The 23,861-nt window shown below is 38.9% G+C and overlaps 1 protein-coding gene across 1 annotated transcript in view; it reads right to left on the reverse strand.

Annotated features, from left to right (window-relative positions):
• The window catches only part of MSH2 (mutS homolog 2), a 45,545-nt gene that overhangs the window by 11,974 nt on the left and 9,710 nt on the right, over window positions 1–23,861 (reverse strand). Inside the window, exons 7-10 of the mRNA XM_032103210.1 lie at window positions 9,237–9,436; window positions 4,143–4,252; window positions 1,994–2,117; window positions 833–983 (exon numbers count right to left, since the gene is read on the reverse strand). Of these exons, the coding sequence (XP_031959101.1) occupies window positions 833–983; window positions 1,994–2,117; window positions 4,143–4,252; window positions 9,237–9,436 (585 nt within the window). The remainder of the gene's footprint in view (window positions 1–832; window positions 984–1,993; window positions 2,118–4,142; window positions 4,253–9,236; window positions 9,437–23,861) is intronic.

Consider the following 23,861-nt stretch of genomic DNA (forward strand, 5'->3'; position numbering starts at 1 on the left):
TAAGAAGATGGGCACCTGGGCAAGGCCTTGGGCTACACCATTTAATCTTGAGATAGGATCTAATTTCCAAGGTGCATCTGCTTTGAGTGAGGGATAAGAAGTAGCCTTCAACCTAAGTTATTGCCCAATTCTGCACATGCAACTTTCTACTTCGTTTGCTCTGTGTAAAAACACTGAAGAACAGAGAAACATCTGATGGCTGATGCAGCCCTTGCCCCTGCTAAAATGCTCTAAACCAGCTAAAATTCAACAAAAAAAAATACAGACTTTTCAGCTGATCTGTGTCAGAACTGCTGTCCAGACAAGGACACACTGAAACAGCCTCAATGCAATTAGCCTGAAGACTTAAATTTTTCAACAGTTCAATCAAAAGAGCCACAGAAGTGAAGTTCAATACACAGGACCAATAGAAATTAGGGAAGATTTGGAACAAAGGGAAGAAAAAGGTAATCACCAACAAAATTGCTGCATGTCACATTTGGTGATAAACATAAATAGCTCGTTCCCTACTGCAGCTTGTGTCTGTATAAACACTCACAGTAAAAGCAATTATGATACTTGCTGCAGCTAAAACAGAGAAATTAGCCCAAGTCAAAGGACCAAAAATAGATAACAGTTGGCAATGTAAACGGGGAATGCAGCTTTTAAGATAAACTCTATTACTGTTCTTCCCTCATGCCAGTCCTGCTCAATATTTCAATCTGTGAGCCAATTAAAAAGGTGAAAATTTGCCATTCAAGATGTAGGGAATCCAGTTTATCACCACAATTATAAAGGAACAATTCTTTTCCTTTCAGAACAGGCTTTAAAAACTACCAATATAATCTCATACCTGTTAGTAAATTTCACACCATTCTTCTGTGTATCAATGATTCCGTATTTCGAGTTGTTACGGAGAGCTTTCTCCTCCTTGCAAGTTACTCTAAAGTGATGTCCAAACTGTGAATTTGTCTCCAGTTTGATACTTTTGCCAGCTTCCAAACCTTTCAGATGAAAAGAAAGAAAAAGAAACCAGCTGTATTACCACCAATCCTGCAGCCTTGTGCTATTCTTGCTCACTAACCCTCAGTTCCCATGATTTAGCCTCTCTTACATTACCTAATTCAATAGACTTGCTTTGGTTCTGTACAGGTATGAGAAATACCCAGACTAAACACAAATATATGGATTCCTTCCCTGCTCCTACTTTAAAATGCTCTCAAGCTGCATATTCAAATCAGCAATTATTGTACTGCTGTGAATTCTCCAGGAAAATTTCAAGGACACTCTGTACTGCTGCTGTAAGCATAGCACCTGTACTATCATGATCCTTCTACTAACACATGGTTCTGTTACAAGATTTCTCATTCCATCCCTACACAATCTTGGCTTTCCTTCTTTTCATCCAGGTATCATCTTTACACTAAAAACATATGCAAGCTCTTAAAGGTGTAACCCAAAATAAGTACAGTGTTGCCAATTTTCCTTGCCATATTTGCATTAAAAGTTGGTGGCTTTTTCTTTTTCTTAAAATTGCTCTTTCAGTGCCCAGTTCATCAGCTGCCCATGGAATTTTTTGTATAGAATAACCAATTCTTTAAATGTCTCATTTGCTTACACATTACATTTTGCAAGGAACATCAAAAGAAAACTGAATGGACACCCAGGGGAAAAAGAAAAGTCTCAATGCAGGTCCTCAAAAAATCTAAAAAAGAACTAGACTTAGCCAAGAGTTTGATGAGTTACAGTTCTACAAAATTGATTCTGCAACATACATGATAATTTCTGAAATATTTTGGAATGCCATTAAAAAAAAAAAAAAAAAGGCCATGTTATAAACCAAAAAGCACTCTGTTTTCAACAGCTTGCACTCGACAACCAAAGTCACCCCAACTCAATAATATAATCATGCAAACATCCTTTAACCCTTTAACTCCTTTACAGCAGTTTTCATCACCTGATTGCAATACATTTTACAAAAGAGACAAGAATCAAAGGCACTTCCAAACCCTACCTAGTTCTTTGGCTGCAGTCTTTAACAAGGACTGCATTTTTTCTTCCAGTTCATTCATCTTCTCTCTTAATTCTGTTAAATTAGGATCAAAAGAAGCCTTGACAAGAAATTCGTGATTCTCCACCTAGAGAAAAATAACAAGAAAAAATTCATATGAATCTAGGCAATAAAAAATAAAGAAGCATCCCCCTGATCATACACAGTGAAATGAATTTACTTAATAATTTACTCAATTTTTTAATATATGTATTGTTGTCATGCAATGTTGTTTGTGATAGTTGGTGTCTGGTTCAACTGCAAAACAAATACATCTCAAATACTTGTTTTCTCAAATAATAGACTTTATGCAAGCAAAATATACCAATTTAACAGACTCCTTTCTGCTGAAATGGAGTTGTCTGCACATTTATTTGCAAACAAATAACTGAGCAGTAGGCAGGGCAAAAAGGGAAGTCAGAGGGAATGACATTGTTATGTACATAATCTGTCTGCTACCCTGGATTTAGGCAGCTAATCAAGACAGAGTGTAAAAGAATGGGGTGTTTCAAAACAAGAAGCCTTTGGAACTTGAAGTTTCTGAAACAATAATATCTGCCCCAAAAGAGACTCTAGAGGTTTAGGAAGGAACCTGCAAGTATCACCAAAAATCCTACCAATTTCAACCCAGCTCTTGAGTTGAAAAGCAGACACGGTTCCTTCTAAGCTTAACATTTTCAGAGGCAAGGATGAAGCATGCTGCATTTCATCTTTTTTCTCTCTCTCTTCCCCGTGCTTCCACTGCCAGGTGGCTATGTACCAAAAGCACCACCAAACTTTGAAGTTGCCCTGACTTGAGGAGGAGGTTGGAGTAGATGGTTTTTCAAAGGCACCTTATGATTCTGTGATAAATAGGAATGGAAGTGACAGTTTCTCAACTTTTATTACAGCTAGGTAAATGAATAACCACATCCCACACTTTTTGAACTTAGATGTTTCTTTTTATATTAGAATGGATTATTGACATAATTTAGTTGCTATGACAACCTATCCTTCAATTGCACTCAGAATAGAACTGCGTATTTTATTTGAACTCCCTCAAAATCCAAGAGGAATTTCAAGTCAAAGTTCAAATTCTAATATTCAGAGGGACAAGGTTTATTCTTCTGGCAAAACCAGTGTTGGCTTATCTATAGACATTTTCCAGTACCTTGAAGAGGGGGAAAAACCAAATCCAACATGCCAGATTCTATGGGATTTGATTAAAAATAACTGACTTGTTATTCCGTTTAGAAGGACAACAAAACATTTTTAAAGTAGAACCTGAAATGAAATTTGAAGAGCTGGACTATGAAGGGTGAAGGCTTAAACAGCTGTTAGCTTTAAAGAAAACAGAGTCCCAGGGCACACAAACTGCATCAACAGATGGTCTGTAACTGGTATAAAGCTATAAATTTCTTCATTACCATACATCACAAATTACAGCAACATGTCAATCAACCAGTCTTTCCATAAACAGTAAAATGCAGTTGATGGATGCACAACACAATACAAAGAGAGAAAATGCAGTGCTCCTGCCTTTGGAGAAAAGTATGCATGTTCGAAATTTTAAAGCCACTGCATTTTTCACAAGTTCAACAAACTGCCCTTACTACCATGTCTGGCACATGTTTAGGTAGTTCTCTTATTTCTACAGTCAGCTGAGACATACACTTAGGATAATCCTAATCCTTGGTCAATCAAAAAAAAAGAAAATCCTAAAAGACTCCCCAAGTAATAAACATACCCTGGGCTACGTTCTAGATTTGAGACGTATCACTGTAACTTTAAAAATACAAAGAAGCAGAGAAATGACAAAATTACTTCTCCACTTTAATACCCAATTTTAAAAAATGATGAGATTTTTTAAAAATAGTTTCAGGTCCACAGCATCTATGCACCCAAAGCATTTTTTCACTGGCTAGATAATTTCAGATAGTAGGTGAATATCCTGTTGAGTATCCTGAATATTCACCTGATATACCAATAACTGTCTTCATATATTCCACAGCTAAATTATCGCTAGCTACTTAATATAGATGATCAATTAAATTTAGTGAGCATAGAGCAGATTGCAAGGTTCAATAAGAAACTTTAATTGCTAAGTAAACTCTACCCACACAACATTCCATACCTTATCCATGTCCAATGTTGTCTCTATCATCTCCAGAAACTTTGAGAAGTCAGAGCAGATATCAATAAGAGGTGTTATAAATACCGCTAACAACAACATCTGGTGAGCTCCTATTATGAACAAACAGGAAAAATTATCATTCACAAACCCCCACAAATTTACTGGAATTCACTTATCCAAGATACACAACTGCTTAGCTGGTTAATTTTTACAAAGGTGGGCTCTATGATTATTTCACTGAAACACATGTACCTTTTTCTAAAATTGGAATTATCCCATCTATATTTTGATTAAGCTTGTAGCTACTCTGTCATCTTTGTTCATACCTGGGGGTATTAATTCCCTTCTATTATGAGTAAGGCTACAAACAGCAGTATGAAAGCAAACCTGCTGTCTGAATATCACCAATTCTTGCACATAAAAAGCTGACATCCCTTTAGCAAAAAGCATAGGTCTTATCATCCACACTCACAGTTTTAAATTTTTTTTAATAAAAGTTACCAAATACTGGGAATATTTGGTAATTACAGTATGGAAACAGAAACTGAAGTGTATGTTACCTGGTTTGGTTTTCCACAAAAAAAGACCATATATTATAACCAAATCTTTACAGTCACTGCTTTCCACTAGATAGGAAGTCATCAAAATTCACAGAGATACTCTGTGAACAGAGTAGAACAAGTCAAACTGCATGGAACACATACTGGCTGGAAGTCCATGGAACACCAAAAGCATTGAACACCACAGGCAGTTCACAGTTAACCTAACATGCACAGATATTGCCAAATTTGTGAAAGAAGTCTTTTCTTCAGGTAGCCATAAGCTACAAATAAGCACCTACATCCAGCAGCCAGCTGTGGAAACGTTCTGTCAGTAAATGCATGTTTACACCTTTGCAGCCACTTCAAGTTAGGATTCAATCATAGAAAGATTAGCATTACTGACTATATGATTTAGAAAAAATGCCTCAAAATGAATCTAGTACTATGAACTTACAGCCACTGAATTATGTACAGAATTGTGTGGCCTGCCTCTAATGTTTACAGGCACGGCTTTGCACATCAAGAGAGAAATACAGAATTAAGCTCTGGCTAATTCCAGAGTCTCTCAATTTCTTACCAGACTTAGAAAAAAGTCCTAGCCTTTCCTAAGAAAAATTGCCACAGAAATTTATAGAAGTCACACAGTGAGGACACGATTACCCAAGTGAACCTCCTCCCTCAGCTGAAGTAGAAAGAAAAGGTTTGGTTTGATTCCTTTTTCTACCATGCCTTTTTGCTTCCCCACTCCCTCAACCTTGAAAAGTTAAAGCTCTAAACTGACTAATATCTATTAATAGAGGAAAAAAAAAAATCACATACTGTTGAGAGATTATTGAACTTGTAAGAATGCAGTTTTCTGCTGACTAAAAATCTTCAAAACTATGAGATATGAAATAAAGATTTTTTTCTGTTTCAAATTTCTTGCTTGCTCTCACAATATCTTGGTTCCTTCCCTCCTGTAAGAAGACACATCTAAACCAACCTAGAAAATAAAAGGAGTCAACGAACAAGGAAGAGACTGAAGAGCAGAAGAAGTTTCATGTCCATTCTTCAGAGTGGACTTAGCAGTTCCCAGTGCTCCAGCTGACAGAATACATGGCACACACAAAGAAATGATCTTCAGTATTCTTGAATCAATGAAAAACGACTGTGCTTGGACTTTAAGTAGCAATTATAATTTCTTTTCTTGAAAGGAGTAAGTAGGGAAGTTTCATGATGCCATTTCATTATTTAAGCTTGAAGGGTGCATCTCAGACACCATAGGAAGATGTCACATTCAAAAGTTACAATACATTGATTAAGTAAATAAAATACTCATGTATTTACATACAGGTCAAACTGATACACTGCAAAATTTATTTACACTTTTAATCCAGCTTCAAACTCAGTAACCCTCACTTGAAGGAAGTAAAATAGTGGAGTCAGCGAATAATGAGGATTTACAAAAAGTTACATGCATATGCTTTTCTTAAAACACCTGGCATTAAGAGAATATGAGCAAGAAACACCACTGAAAAATTCTAAATTAAACTCCAACATGTCTTGCACCTGTATTCATAAACTCATAGAAAAGATGCACAGTAAAAAAAAAAAATCCTCTTTTGCACCTCTCAACATTATTAGCACGGAAACTAACCACTGAGAGAAAGACTAACAGACCTATGTACCATCAAAAGCAGAGGTGCATACTGATCACAAAGCCTACCTGTGCCCAGGTGCAGTTTTTCATTTAAACCATAATTTACTTACTCAAGCACAGACAAGCATTTATTACATGTGTTAAAGACTATTAATATGGTTTTAAAATGTTGCCTGGAAATTAAAATAAAACACTAATCTGCAGACCTGGAACACACAGTTTGGCAGCAAACTGACACTACTCTATCCAGGCAAAACAGACATATCCCAATGACTAAGTGCACTAGTCACTTTGATAGTGCAATGGAAAGTGGGATAAAAGGAAAAGAACAATGGAAATTGGGATGAAATATAGTACAGTTTTACCAGAGGCAGAGAATATCCATATAGTGCTCCATCTGTCTGAAATACTGAATGCCTAAGACAAAGAGGACTCTGCAGACCTAATATGAGCTATTCTAAAGCATTCAGCATGGTGTCACAGGAGATGTCAAGGTGCAAGATCTGTGATTTATGCAATGACCAGAGTGCAGATAAACAGGACATCACCCACTTGCAAAAGATGAACGAGCTGAAAGGACATCTGTTCCCCCAGGGCTCACAGACGCATTTGTCTTTTTAAGATGTCTGAATTCATATTAACACAAAACAAGGCTGCTTACAAAAGTAAGTCACTAAAATACACAATATGGAAGGTATCAGTAGATTATACTGGAATAAGATAAATCAGAAATAGATCAACACTAAGCGACCTTGAAAACTGGGCTAATAGAAATCAAGTAAAATTTAACACTGAGTAAGATGACACATTGACAGATAAATGAGTTTCCACTATGAGTAAGGGAATAATCAGTTGGATATGACAAAGGATGGGAAAGAGCCAAGTTTGATCACAACACGGCTGTAACACATCAGTGCAACAGTCTGGGAAAGCACAGCACTGAAACAAGCAGTAAGAAGCATTTCCAAAAGCAGTGAGGGGTATTCCAACCCCAGCATACAATTCCTGTATCCTGCATATTTAAAGAGTGTTTGTTTGAGATGGGAAGGAAGATGCTCCAGCAGCTTCTTGAAGACAGGAATCTTTTAAGTACTCAAATTTCATGCCCCAGCAATCTGAGTAATGAACAACTGCTCCCTCTTGCCAGCTAGAGCAAAATGATTTGATGACTCAGAGTCCTTCCCCATCCTATGCAGACTTCTTATGTCTAAACCAGAAAGAGGTTGTCTTCACTCATCACCCCCCTCCTCAGGTTTCATCATCCATAAAAGCAAGGATTTCAACAAAACAATGCTTCATACTGAGGGAAAGACAGTCACAGCTGATGACTTCATGGTTGTTCTATATCCCCATAGCCATTCATAGGTAAGGGAGTTCTGAAACTGGTACATACTCAGAATTGTCAAAAATCTTTTTGACTTTCCATCCCTTGATGAGTTAAAACATTCTGTACAGTCAGAAACAGAAAAATTATCAGATTCAGTCTGAATCACTCATGTACATTGAAAATTACCAGACCATTCATGTACTTTGAACAGGTGGTACAAGTACAAAGAAAAATAAAAATAACATGCCACCTATTTTAAACTATCTTTAATATACTGCTGCTGATTGCCCTGCTAAGTCCAACTGATTCATGTGTAGAACAGGAAGAACCTTTTGCAGTCTATTAACTTTTCCATATGGTGAGCTTAGCAGCTTGCCTTACACAGCTTGCTCCTCAAAACTCTAAAAATGGAATTGTTTTCCTACCCCAATGTTATGACAGAGGAACTCTGTTGATCCAAACGGCAGCTAATATAAAAAGAAGTAAAGACAGGAAGCCAGCATTCTGAACAAACACCTCAGTGTAAGATGGGAACCCAAGAGCTCCATGTCAAGGCTAAAACAAGCAGAGTCTTTTTGGAAAAGCCAAATGGACACAACTGAGGCAGCTAAAGAGTGGCACAGCTCTTTTAGAACAAAAACAAAAGAGTTATATCTGTCAGTTCCTTCAGTTTCAGATCTTAACTACTCTTTGGCTGCAGCCAGCAATCAAAAATTGATTTAAGATTAATATTGTAGAAGATAAGTTTCATTACTTGAAGTCATAAAACTGTAGTACAGAAAAGTGTAAGACACTGGGTAGCTTTATTTTCTACTCAAATAGAGGAAAGAAATTTTTGTAACCATACCATTTCAAACAACATTTGTTTTTAAGGCTTTGATGCTTGCTTTATGCAAAGTGAATTTCTAACAAATTAATGGGCTTCTACAAAAATGAGTTTTCTGGTAGGTTAGAACTGCTGTTGCTAAATTGAATCACTCCCTTGTTATGCTGATCCTATTCTGCATTTTCTTGGTAACACACAGAAAAGGGAAAAATGATCAGCTTTTGTATTTTCTGGACTTGCTTGTCACAGCATTGTGCTTCCTACTAATGAAGATTGGAAGAAACCCTGGCATGTCACCTGTATCAAATACAGGAGCATTGTGATTTTAAAAACAAGCCACTGACGTTATACCAATAATATTTAAATTGGGGGGCTTTTGTGCTTAATTACAATTGGAAGTGGATGACAATGCTATTGTATGAATGGTATCTTGTTTGTCAGATCATAATACACACGCAATTGGGCAGGAATTCTTAGAGACAAGTCCGTGTCAAAGATTACCACACCATCACCTAACAGCTCAAGCATCCCAGCTACACACTAATTAGAACATATTTTCCTGCAAAGATTTGGCTATGTGTATTTTAAAGTAGCTGACAGGCATTTCAGAATTTCAGCTCATTTCAAATTCAAATGTATTTAAGCTTTATTCCTGCAACAAAAGCACACAGGAAAAAAGCAATCCTTGGAAATCTACGCTCTACTTCTTTGCATCATCAGTATACTAAAAAACATTGAAAATAGATGGGGGTAGCATTACCTTCATGTTTTTCTAGTGCTTGCACAACATTAGGCAGTTGATTGATAGCCTGGTACATTCGGTAGCAGTCTTGTAAGTTTGCTGCTTGTCTCTGAAATTTCTTTGCCAGCCGGTTGAGGTCTGGAAAGCGACGTAACAGATCTTCTTGAAGGCACTGACGTAGTTCTGGATCCATCACAAAAGCTTCAACCAAATTCAACCTACATAAGAAATTCATAACAGTGATTAGCATGGCATGATCTATAACTCTTTAATGTCACCAGTGAGAATGAAAACACTTATCTCAGAGTTTCTATCTATACTTTCTTATACCTATGGCCTTATCCACTGGTCAACTTTCCTGGTAAAAAAAAAAAAACAGATGAAAATAAGACAACACATGAGCTGAGAAAGCAAGGATATTTAGCCTGTCATGCTTCGGTAGTTTTGAAGTTGGGGTTTTTAATCAACAGCATTGGACAGCAATTGTTTCAAGTGCAAACACCAACATCTATCCTGTAGGTAAAGCTGACTCTCAGAATCAACTCTGAGATTAATTCTTTCCCTTCACTATAAAGAAAGTCTTCCAGTAGTCTATGGAAGAAGAGGTATTAAGCAGGAAAAAAGTCCCCACTGTTGTCAGAGTTTAGCTCCCTGTGGCCAAGGCCAACACTGACACTGCGCAGCTGTGCAACCCTGGACCACAGGATGAGAATCCTCATGGTTGAAGGCACCTCTGTGCACTGACTACTCCAACCTTTGCTCAAAGCAGGGTCACAGCTAAAGCCAGCTGCCCAGGATGGTGTCCACTCACATTTTGGGCATGCCCAAGGATGGCTCCAGTGTCAACCCTTGGAACACAGCCCTGGTGACTGACCTCCAGGGCGACTTCATGCTCCTGAGCCTGGCAGCTCAGTGAGTTTTCAGTCCCCCACACTGTACTGATCTAGTCTAGTACTTTGAGATGTAACAGGAGACAGTGACAGCTCAAGTCACAATAAGCAACATTCCCTGCTCTTCCCTTATCCAACCATCTAATCCATTTGTTGCAGAAGGTTATTGGGTTAGACAAGCATGATTTTCCCTTTGTAAATCCATGCCAACTACTTCCAAAGTACTGTTTGCCTCACTGGGGGACTGCGTTCTTATCAATGAGATGGTTGCCAGCCTTGTCACCACTGACTGCCAGCTCGCCTTCCCTTGCTGTTGCTCCGTGACATTTTGGTTTGGTATTTTGTTGGGGGTTTTTTCCTGTATTTTTTTTAATTGTAGGTATGAGGGTTTTTAAATAGTGAAATAAATATTCTTTAAGTGCTGAAAGCAAGCATAAATCTCAATAAGAAGTGACGGAGCATTAAATGGTATTTCTCCACTAGAACGCAAGCAAATTTTCATACATTTCTTGGGGGTTTTGCATCAGTTAATATTGCCATCTCTACACAGTTTGCATTTGCAGTTAAAAAAAGAAGTCAGATATTGTTAATTTTGGAATGCCGGGGAGGTCAGTGTTCTTTGATCACACTTTCAGAATACCAAGGAAGAGCTCTGCCTCCTTCAGAGACCTCCATATTTTACACACTGTGCTGATTTCTGGTTAATAATATCTATCAATATCTTTGCTTCAGCAGGGAAGTTAATTTTATCTAGAGACATGCAGGCAAAGAAAGGACAGCCTTCACCACATTATTCCTGCTGGTTTGCTTACTGGCAGAAAAATGCATTTGTTTCAATTACAGTAACATCTGCATTTGCAAACTTCATTGGAAATGACAATTTTTTTTGTCATTCTGACAGCAGCAATCTCTACATTACACACTGCATTGCTCTGCAGAGTGCCAGACACTGGCAACAGTACACAGGGGTTAACACAGTCCACTGCCTCAGGTCATTAGCAAAGACAGTCAGGAAACAAAGGCTTTGGCTAAAGCAACACAAGAGGTAGGGATTCTACCCCCACACTCCAGTGAATCTTCTGTATTATACCAAAAAAAAAAAAAAATCAACAAAAAAGATGAGAGAAAAATCCTACCACTACCTCTATGTTTATCCATTCAACTACAGCCTTAATACATAAATTTAGACATTGACATTACTGACATATAAGGGTGCGTTACCTCCAAAAGGTACATTAAAGTTTCAGCATGCACACAGAGCTTGTCAGAAATAGACAAGAATATACCGAAGATACCTACTGCAAGAACACAGAACAAGACTTGCATGAGAAACATCATAAAAGCCAAACAATTTTCCGTTCTGATCCCTGTTGGTGTTTCTGAGCATGATTTCTAGCTTTCAGACTTCTGTCAAATGGTTTGGAGGAATAACAAGAATTACATGATGTTGTCACAGCAGATACATTGCCATGTTTATTACAAATCCCTTCAATTTACCAAGCAGACCTCACTTTAGGACTCACATCACAAACTGTTCTCTCAGAAGCACCAGCAGCAACCGGTGACCAAACACAGCTTTTAAAGACCGGACATTGTTTAAATACTAAGCAAAAAAAAGGCAACAAAAACTGAACCAAACTAAGGACACCTGATAAAACTGCTTAAACAGCCTAAATACAAGCCCCCTAACCAGATGTCTTCCTTCCCCAAGGGATTAGAGAAGGAACCAACTTGTCTACATGAACCTCCCCAAAGGAACCAAGGAGCTTGGTCACTTTTAGTCCTCTAACCTGCAAACAATTCCTTTGGCAAAAACAGAACAGGATTTACAGCAAACTTCTCCATTTAGCATACCCATGTGTTCCTACTGTTACCTTCCTTGGTCTTTAGCAGTTATAATCATAACAAACACACAAGAGGTTGTACTCTCCTGATGTTAGGTCCTCTCACTTCCCAGGTATTATGCAAGATTTGTAAACATATTTATTGTTTCTCAATTATCAAACTACCACTACACCACCAACCCATAGAGAGGAACCAGTTGCAAGGACCTTCAAGTTTTATTATCTGCAAAACTGCATTAATTTCTTGTTTAAAACAAACTTTATTCACTTAAAAAAAGGACCAGGAAGAACATGAGACATATTTGGAATGTTTATCCATTATCAAAGTAAGTTTTAATCCAGAAAAATACTATTCCTGCCTGCAGCAGGAAACCTGAGTTTGCTGGGTTTGTCCAACCTGCTTAAACTACTGACTACTCCATGACTTCAACTTGAAAATTTCAAGTATAAAAACTACTTTTTTTCTTATTTTGATGACCAATTTCACACACGCAAGAACAGGCAAAATTCAAGTTAACCACCAACATCAGACCCTATCTTGCCCTCTCATGGCTTATGCTTAAAGTCAGAGAACTTAGCTTCTCTTCCAAGAGGTCCTTAGAAAATCAGTAATCCTGGCATATGGATATATACACAGAATCACTTCTGAAAACTTACTGAATTTTGCACAGCTACTGTAACAGTCATTCAAGAACATCTCAAGCACAGCTTCTGTGTAAGTCTTGAGCTTATCTTTACCAGGATCTAGATTTTTTTTTCGCTTGTGCCTTTTGCACAAACAAACCCTTCACTTTCATCCCACGGCTCCCTCAGCTTGTTCAACAGCCTCCTGGATAAAGACCTGTCAAAGGCATTTTGAAAGCTCTAATTTACTTTTTTCCCCTCCTCTTTTGTCCACAATGACAAGTTCAAAGAGTTCTCAGATCAGCACGAACAATTTTCCTCTGCCAAAAACCATGGTAATTAGACTAACATTTAATGACCTTACTGGTACTGTTCTATCTTCCCCCCTACATTTGCCAACCACAAAGATACATCTGACAGGTTTGTGCTCATGCCACAGTTTGCATAACAATTTCCTGTTGGTAAGAATACATACAAGGTGGCTGAATAGAAAGGGCTATGTTAAGGTAATGCAACCATAAGCCATGAATAATGCTCACAAGTAATACTGAAATCAAATGACAGGTTGTTTTTAATATAAAGTTCAGCTGAAGGGGGAGAAAAAAAGAAAATACAAAAATAAACAGATTTTAAAAATCCAAGAAAGTGTAATCAAACAACAGCTGACAACACTAGATAATTAATTTCTGCCACACAGCCAAAAGGAAAGGAAAATAGGGCGCAACTTTCCACCAAAGATCTAAGGCAGCACAGTCAAGATAACAGAAACAATTATAAGTTGTGAAACCACACTGGAACATAAAGGAAATCTTTGTTTCAAGACAGTTATTTAAATTTGCAATTAAAACTGCAAAAACGGCGAACAAGACTTCAGCTGATGTAACTGAAAATCATCACAGGTGCTTTTCTTGAACTTGGAAATTGTAGCCACCTTTTATTCCTGCTATACAAAACCAGGGCTGTTTACCAGCTTTGAATTCTGTGCACTAACAAGTATCATTAGGCTTAGTGTGCTCTGGGAGACAGGGAGAGGAAAAAACCTCTTATCTCCAAGTTTCTGCTGGATATTCCAGAATCCAAACTCAAAACATTCCATCTTTTCCCCAGTTTTACTGTTAATAAGAGGCATCTCTTGAACCAACTACAGACAAGAGGCCAAAGTACCACACACACACAGAAAAAGACAACAAAAATCTGTTTTCAATCTAATATATGTCACACACTTTCCCAAGTCTCAACAGACTGCTTCCATTCCACTGAGGTTTGCATCACATTTGACATCAGAAGAGATTGCTTCCTCCCTTGCTACACCTGTGCAGCATTTTTCATCACCATTTTAAGATGCCTCAACATGGACATTGTCAGGAGGGTTTGATTATATTTCACGGTTTTTACACAGCTAAATATCAAAGTTTAAGTTAATAGGAAAACATTAACCATGCCCGATTTGTATATAGATTTTATGAAGAAAGAATTCTGTGTGTAAAAACAATAACTACACTAACAGACTCAAATAAAAGACCAGAGTTAAAAGGAACAGAGTATTTATAGTGTCTAAGCAGGATTGGTCAGCATTAAAAAAAAAATCTAACAAACCAGTGTACAATAAGATGAATTTATAAAGCACCTGAAGTTTTAATCCCCACCAACATCCTACAAAACCCTGAACAGCTCTGCCCCTCTCTGTGCATGCAGGAAAGAAAACACTTCCGTCAAGCACCTCTGCTCAGAAAAAGGACTCCAAGGGGTTTTTTATCATTTCATGTAACTGGGATCCATATATAATCAGCAATATATACTTAATAATGAGTAATATATATTTAGCTATTACTACAGGGTAGTGACTTAAAATCCCCATTACTCAGATGTTTTTAGAAAAAAAATGTATTAGCTAAAATTTCCACATAACACAAGGAAAAAAAGTGTTAACACTGAAATAAATTAAGAATGCACTCTCTTACAGGAGAACCTGACTTACTTTTAAGAAGACTTTAAAGTTTGTAACTCCCCTGACCACCTAACAGCTGAGTCTTCTGAAGAGAGACATTTGTATTCTCTGCTGGCTAAAGGGTTTCTCTGACTGCAGATTAAGATCAACTTTCCTGTCCAACTGTTCTACTTGATTATGCAGAATTCTAACCAAGAAACACCACCTTACAAAAGCAGCATATTAAGGACTGCTTTAAAATATACTGAGACTTTCATCTCACCACAAGTTTCAGAATATGCACAGTTGTATCAGTTTAATTTCATATTTTGTTTTTACAAAGGAAGGTGGAAAAACACTTCACATACCATTATGTTGTTTTCTCTCAGGTTTTTTTCAAACTCAGATCTCTTCTTAATCCAATGTAGCCAAAGCAAGTCCAACCTGGACATACTTAACCTAGACATGTAAAATGATACCCACCACCTTACCTGTTCTAATCTGGTTTTCTTTTTCATACAAAGCACACAGTATTTTAACACCCTGGAGGAAGCCCAGACTACAGCAAGTTGCATTTTTTTTCCAGCCAGAAATAAGCAAGTCCTAAGCTCCCTTTATAAACTTCTCCTGGTGACTCAGTCTTTCCCTAGACAATCATCTCTCTCCCAAAAATCAGTCATAATCCAGTTCACTGTCCCAGGTAAGCAGTAGATACCACCTTAAATTTGCAAAGCTCTTTCCATGCCAGAGAACTTCAGTATGTTTTACAGCCTTTGAAGTATTATGGCAGACACCTAAGATTGGCACATGGGAGCCTAAATCAGAAATGTAAACCTGATACTGAGAATTACTTTAGTAATTCAGTACACGGCAGCACAAAAATCAAACTGACAATCACAGGTCATTTTGCCTCAGACAATCAGAGGTGTTGCATGCATTTATAAAAATAACATCCAAAATTTCTCAGACAAGCACAAAGCAATAATGCAAAATAACTAGGCAACCCACACATGCTTTTGTAAGTGCTTAGTTATGCACAAAAGACTTTTTTTTTTACGAAACTGGAGTGGTCTTTGCAAACAATTTGAAATAAATGTAACGTAAACCCTGAGGAATAAAGAACCAGCAGCTTTAAAAAGACTAATACCATCAAAAGCCTTTACTTTAGTCATGAATCATAGCCTTAGGATCACTGATCTCAATCCCCACTCAGCTCACACTGGAGCCTTTGCACAGCCAGAAGGTGCTCTGGTTTCTGGCAGCGAGTCTCCAACTGATAGCAACATTTACCCAAACCACAGGAACAGCCTTGGAAGGGGCTCACCATAGGCACCAGTCCTTGCAGTACTTTGAAGACACAAGATTTGAATCCAGGTTTTTGACTCACCAAGAACTCAGAATGTTGCTTTCTGGATGGGTTGTACACACACCTCTCCAGCACTCCTTACATATGACACGGAACATCCCAAGCAAGGGGTTGAAATCTTTCTGTTGTTTTAATGAAATTGTACCAATCTGGCCATACAATATCATTAGGGTCCAAATTCTTGTGTCTGAGTATCACAAGTTGTTCACCTGAGCAAGCTCTCCTCCAGCTCTCCCAAATTTGTATGCACACACAAGGGCCGGTAGTTCAGAAGCAGACAACCCAGGCAATTGCAAGAGGCCGGGGTGAGAAGCTTGTGCCCAAGCCTCTTGGTAGTCAAGACTTCCTCCTCCTGTCTGCCAAAAAGAGAGCAGCCTGCACCTTCACATGGATTCCCCTCCACACCAAATGACTGAAGTTCTCCTTCCCACCTGCTCTTGCCCAAACAGTGCAATCTTGCCATTGTTTCCTCCTGGCATGTGAGCACAAAGTTGGTTTTGTTTCCTCAGTTAACATGCTATGAATGTTTCTGTATTATCAAATTACTTCACAGCTTCCCTCCCTGAAATCTACTGTCACAAACTAAACACCCCCAAAAAGCTACACTAAAAGATACAGTTGCTTACAAAAGAAAACTTTGAAGACAACAGCGCAGAAGTACAACAGTGTATATTCCTCCTCAATTCAGAATTTAAAGTGCATTACTGTTTTACATGAGGGATGTGAAATTACAGGCTTTTAACAAATGAAAAGATATTGTATAATACAGTACATTAAGAGAAACAGCAAACCAGGAACAAAGAGCCCCAGGGTGATGCATTTCACAGCTCACCTGTAATGTCTGTGTTCTTACAATGACAATGCCGTCATCCCAGTAAGATTACAGCATTCCTTGGACTCTGATGATTCCCTAGCTTCTTACAAGATTTTGCAATCATTCACAGTTCTAAACCCCAACAGAGTTTCAAAACTTCCCCTCTGCCAAAACAAAGAAGTCAGAAAGACCAAGCATGACCTGGCTCAGTGGTACAGCTGGAAAGCAGTCCTGCTCTTTACACAGACAGGCCGTGAAGCATGGAGCAACAAAACCTGGCAGTCTGGGAAAGGCAGCTGTAGGCGCCTCAGCTTGACACTGAGGGTGATGCTCCCAGCTGCAGCCCCCTCCTTAAACACACATCTTTATTTGCTGTGGCTGTGTTTGCTTTGCACCTCTGGCTCCCCTGAACGGCCTCACCTTAGGGTGGCCCTGCCAGCTGTGGACAAGCCCAGTTGTATCCTGATGGTGGCCTAAACTGGCTAGGAAATTATGCCCTCAAGCCCCAGTCCCACCAACACTTCCACACTGGCAGAGAGCAGCACTGCTACCCTGAGACGTGTGAGATATTGCTGCTGCCCACTGCTCTTCTACCTGCCATACCCTCTCCCTCAAGTTTTAAATGAGCTAAACCAGGGGATCTCCAGGCACGTATCTGAAGTCCTCAGCATGTATTTAGCATTTGGATTTCACTCCATTATAACTGTGCAGCTCTTTGGAATCCACTACTGTTGTCTTTTAATCTTAAATGTAACTTGAAGAGACCATGAATATCCTGACTATTTTTCACAGCCCTATTGAAGTACAATCCCTTGTGATAGAGAGTCCAAGGTCTGAAGAGCAGCTTTAGACCCTAGGAGAGCCTCAGAAATCAAACTGCACACACTTTTCAGAGCTCTGGGTACACAGAGTGTGCTACTAAGCAGCCAGACAGACCAGGCTCCCTGCTGCTAAACCTGGAAGATTAAGCAATGTAAGAGAAAGCCACATCCAAATATCAGCCTCATGCCTTTTCTAGTTTTCCCAATTAGTCCCTAAACCATCCTACCATGACAACAATAATGGCTATTTCTAACTTCAGGACAGTCCATAAAGATAAATTTTGTAATTCAAATAAATGCATTCTTCCAAATAATCCGAGCTCACAGTCCTCTACATCAGCTACATTCATATAACATGGAATTAACATGTATCAGGAGAGCAACAGACCCTTTACCACCCTGCAGTCAGGTGAATTCCTGAATACACCATTTGAGTATTATGTCAAAGGCTAGAGAGCAAATTAAAGCCCTGAGATTCTATCGGGGTACCAGGCACAAAGTAACTAATTTTTGTAAAAATCAAGCAAAGATTTGAAAGCTGTATGTATTGACTATGAGGCAAGCTAATGAGATCAGAATAAAAAAAAACGCCAGGATTATCAGGAAAAGCAGTTAATTCCAAAATAACATTGGGGCTTTTTCCTCCAAAGGTACTTATTAAAGTCTGATGTTACCAATAATTCATTACCTTTGCACAAGTGTTTATGAACTTTACAACCTCAGTAGACCAAGTGAAGTAAAGAAGAAAATAATTCTTCAGCAGAAAAATAAAATCTTTGGTCTTATTCTTGTCAGCAAAGTACCACTTGATGCAATTAAGACCTTGCTGCTGAAGCAGACTGCTGCAACAGCAGTATTTTTAGACCCTGAGGGAAGGGAGTGCCTGGCATCATGCAGAAGAACATGCAAATAAAGCAGCACCACACCAGCAGAGCTCTGCTTGGCCTCTTCTAGGCAGAACTAGCGAGGCAGTGCAGGACTCTGAGGCAGGCACACAAACTCCCTACAACAAAAAGAGAAGCAAAGGAATAATCTTTCCTTCATTCACAAGGCAAGGCTGGCAGCGCTCCTGATGGCACCACCGCCCTTCCCACGGCCAGGAGCTGCAGGCTGAGAGCTGTGTTTCACAGGAGTACAGAGGGGGATCTGCAGGAGCATTTCTGCAGGCAGTAGGTGACCAGAGCTTGCCAGGGCTCCTGCTGTTTCTCTCCAGATAAGACTGAAGGCCACCTATGCCCTGCAGCAGGGACACAGAGACATCTCCCTCTCACCACCTCCTGCTGAGGGTTCATTCCCATGGCAGACCAGCCCTGGCTCTACAAGACTCAGGTCCTGAAAATATTATTTAAAACAAAAAGTATTGATCCTGTCTAGATTCTAAAGAAACTTTCATATACCTGTTCATCCAACCAACACCCACACAATCACCCCAGTCACAGTTAAAAGCAGAACCAGGTGTCTTTTATTTCCCATTCCTCAGCCTGGGTGTTTTACATACAGTAACAGTCACTATCCAAGTGACAGACAAGGAAAATAAACCATTACTTACTTTTCCCAAAAGCTGCATTTCCCAAAAAAGAACAAAGTACTTTTTAATTATTACCAAGAACTGCCATTCAAACTAGTTTTACGTAACAGCACTATTTAGATTTGATTCCCCCTCTCCTCCTCCTTCTCAGTTAAGGAATAACAAAATTATTACCCTTAATGAATTAAACAGCTCCACAGAAGAGGAACTGGGATAAAAAGGGAAAATTTTCACCTTATAGTAACACACTACTTCACAGAATGATAAACAGTGTTCCCAAATTTTAAACATGCATGTTTGTAGAAGAAAAAAAACCAGAGTATCTACCAGCAAAGCTGAATTTTGAATATTCAACACAGCAAATCCTTTCCCATCTCAAACCCCATCGCAATCTAGCTGGACTAAAAGCAGTCTCTTACCCTCAAGGAACTGTACAGACAGAAGTGATATAAGGACAGCTCATAAAACAAGAAGTATCTCCCAAAAATCTTTGTCAAAAGATTTTTTGTCTTCCCAATGTTTATTTCCATGCATACAGTTTTTTTCATAAAATTTTCATAGTCTTTTCTGTAGGAGCTAAAAATAGTCAAACAGCATCTTTACAGCACATTTGTCAGGAAAGCAGCAGGCTTATTGAGCAAGGTAGTGCATCGCTCCATTTCACAGATTCACTATTCCAATCCAAGGACAGGCAGACACCCAGTCTATCCTCCTGTAGCAAGTCTGGTGATCTAACTCACAACAGAAATTTATTGGCATAATCTCTAAAACAGTCAAAAAATACCAACAGAAAGCAAACTCAAGTCAGATTATTAAATCTGACCAGCTCCTGGCTTCTGGTATTTGTTGACCTGCACTTACAATGTTTATGATGATAGCAGCTCATGGACCAGCTGCAGAGGAGCAAAAGGGTTAATTTTTGATGACAACTTTCCTCACTTTTTCAAGGACCAGTTTTCATCAGGTGAACAAGCCAAATCAAATTGATCTTTAGCTATGAGACCAAAAAAAAAAAGGAAGTAGGAGGTATGGACTGCCCCTTTTGGCAACTGCTGAGTTTTTCTGGATTATTTGCTATCCAGCATGACACCCTTGATTATTTAAGCATGATAAACTCCCCATCAAGAGACAAACGAGTCAGCTACAGGAACACCAGTGCCAGTGCCAATAACAAGGGCACAGGTGGCAGTCCACAGCCAGAGAAACCTGACTGCACCTTTTGATTTAAATTGGTTACAGACAGTACAAGCCATCTATGAAACAACTCAGAGCCACAGGCTGCTGCATGGTGCATAAGAGTCAAAAACAAATGAAAACCATTCACACTAAATCCTGAAGACCAAAGAAACCCTACATACAGAACAGACAGCGTGAGCCAAGTGTCAAGGACATGAAGGCAAAAAGATCCTAATTTGAATAAAGACAAGAAGAACACAGTATTTAGGCTTTGAGACAAAACAACAAGTGCCCATCTTTTAAGAATTCCTAAAAAACCTCCATTTCTTATGTGGTAACAAAGAACAGTGAAGACAATGGAGCAAGAACTCACCAAATACTACACAGTCATGGGCACATTCGTAAACCCCACACAGTGAAACTGCTCCACCCAAAACCTTCCAGAGAAACCCAAGATGGAAAGCAGGAGAGGCTGTTTCCCAGCCTAATGCCTTACACCACAGAGGTCTTCTGCCAGTCTTGCTTTTTAATTAAATATGGCATTTTGGGATCCAGTGATAAAACTGTATTACTGCATGGTCTTCAAAGACTAGAGTCAACTGAGGAAAGGTATTTCCATTGTTATTTTTTTGGTGCTTTATTCCTTACAAGTTTCCATACATTATTAAAATTAAGAGGTTACATTTATTACATTACTACACCAACATTAATACCCTTTTATATTTGCTAACCTGTGCATTTCTTTAATCTTGTGCAAACTAAGAGCATACTGAACAAGTTCTATTTCTTAGCTGTAGAAAAACAAATATTTCTTCATTTGCATTCATTCTGTACAGAAGAAACTCAAAACTGTACGTCAACAAAACATTAAAGACTCTTACAATCCTCATACATGACAAATGAAATTAAATTACAAGTCAAGATGAAATTTTCTTGCCAAGAGCTTCCATTGCAATGTCCTAACATGGCACCTTTCTAATGGTTTTGGACGTAAATTAAACAGAGCAGAAACAATAATGTGGCCGCTGTAATTTCACAGAGAATACACCATATTCCTGTATCCAATGTTCAAAATAGTGACTACCAAGAACACTGTTACAAGCCTGAGAGCTTTGCACCTGTGCATAGTAAGTTTTCATACAGTCTTGAATACTTAAAACACATATTCTAAGCAAAATTTAACTACGGCAGTAAGTGCCATCCACCTCATTTTGGCAGGATGAGAGCCAAAGAACAGCATGGAAGCTACAGATTCACATTTCCCTAAATAAATAGTAGTCTCATCATGTCTTACAAGTCTGGAAACCAACCTGACATTTCAATCAAATTTTAGTTTAATTTTCATTTCTGTTGAGCCTCAAAATTCAGACACAAAAGAAATGACTAAAAGCTTAATCCTTCTATTTATTTTGCACCAAGTGAGGACTTGTCAGGAAGAAGTGGGCGAGCTGGAAGTATCAACTAGGAGATACTGTGACTACCTGCTCCACTGCTGCACCACTCAATGCCACCTATAATTTACAGATTTGCAATGCTGACTGCTGATCCCTGATCCAGAAGACGAAATTATCTGGATAACGTGCAGAATACAAACACCAACATTGTCTTTCCCACACCTGAAGGTGTCATGAGAGGAGCCTTTTTTTCAGCTCCTCAGACAAGAAAACTAAAAATAAGTCTTTTACAACACAACAATCTCAGCCTTTTAATAGGTTTTGAGTGCCTGGGATTTTGATGGGAATTCCTTCCTAGAGACATTGCCTGTGTGGTGTGTGCTTGTCTAGGAGAGTTCTTGTTTAATGTCTCTAGACAGCACTCAATGTCAACCTCAGGTTTACAAGCAAACCCAAATGAAAGTAGAGATAAATTCGTAGTTTTGGAAACAGTAAACATAGGTGAATGGAGGGGAGAGGGTTAAAGAAGCAACATCGAGAGTTTCAAGCTCCAAACACTTCTCTAGGGAACTCAGTGATGGTAACTTTTGGAATGACAAAGGTGACATTTTTCTAACATTTCTAGAGGCTTACTGGAAGCCAACACCATTTTCATGTCACTGGAATGACAACTTCTTTCATGGGAAATATTTATTGCATCATGATCTCCATGACAATAAGAAATCACATTTCTGTCTTCAAATCTGTTCAGATTCAATCTGTATTTCAGAAGCTTCTCTAGAGGCATTAGGAGCACTCCCAGTGCCTAAAATGCATTTTAAAGAGGTCATTTAGACAAATATCCAAGCTGGTCACATCTTCCCCTCCCCTACTGAGGACACAGGCCACCACATACTACTAATTCAGTTGCCTGGAATCAGTCTGTGGCTCTGGAGAGGTCCTGACCTGTACTCAGAAAAGCACTGAGGGTCCTTCCAGAGCCACTAACCAGAATGGCAAAAGCAACAAAGCTTATCTGCAATGCTTTGCAGGGACAGCTGCAGGTTAGGAAAGAACACCTAGGAGTGAAAAGTAGTGAAAACTCTCTGCAGAACAATTCATGTTGGAACTCCAGGCCTCTGGTTACAGCCCTTGCTCAAAACAAGGCTGAGTTCAGTAGAACATTGAGCAAGAACAGAGATCCATCCCTCCACCTCTCTGAGCACACATTCCAGAGTTTTGACCATCCTCATGCCTCACCCCAGCAGGTGCTCCAAGAGAGCCAGGGCCTTTGATTATGTTTCTTCTTATCTCAAGGCAACAAGTCAGGGTTGGGGTTTTTTTTCATTTTTAAACAAACTGCTACTTTAATTATCAGTCAAGACTGATGCATGAAAATGTTCTACAAACTTAGAAATTTTACCCTGCTAGCCATTTATGCACCTCAAGCTTCCCGAATCTATTTCTTCCTGACTCTGCCAGAGACAGGACTTGTTTCTACTATGTGGCCCCCATGCAGCATGATATTTACAAACACAGGAGGAAAGCTCAAAATAGGCTTGGATCAGAGCAAGTGATGTTTGAGTACAGCCTTTAACTCCTCTGAGGCCCCTGCATCTCTCCCACCATGGACACAGGCATATAAGAGGTTCAACCACAGTATACAGAAAGGACTAAAAACGTGAGCTGGAATCTCTTATTTATGCTGTGTATAAATGTCAGATAGGGTTTATCCCAAAAATAGAAAAAAAATTAAATATATTCAGTATGAACTCTCTCCTCAAGACATAACAGAACAAGCACTACTTTACACTGTGCCACATTTCTCAGACTTTCCAGTACCTGAAGAATAAACATGACACACTGAAGCTGCCTGCTGTATTGCAGTCAATTTGGTTATGCAATTAATATTTGTATTTGCACAGGCTGGCTCTGTGACTACATTTTAATTTCAAACATGCTGACTATGAGACAAGGAGCAAGAACCTCATGTACTCGCCTTCTGAAAACACCACATAGGAGAAACAGAGCTGTACTGTGTATACTTATGACTGATAATTATTTTTTTAATCAAGGAAAACCAGATGGACACTAGCAGAACCCCGAGTCTTAAAAGACAGGCAGCTATCAGGAGACTCTGTTTTCTCAGTTCTCATCAGGAGTTGCTCCAGTCAGTACATGTCATTTTATCTGAAGATGTGCACGATGTACTTTAATTTGTGCTGTTCCTGTATCAAGAGTTAATATGGACTGCTGATGGAACTCTGTGTTCCATTTATC

Source organism: Corvus moneduloides, chromosome 3 (genome assembly GCF_009650955.1).
Source record: "Corvus moneduloides isolate bCorMon1 chromosome 3, bCorMon1.pri, whole genome shotgun sequence".
In the NCBI taxonomy this organism is placed as follows: domain Eukaryota; kingdom Metazoa; phylum Chordata; class Aves; order Passeriformes; family Corvidae; genus Corvus; species Corvus moneduloides.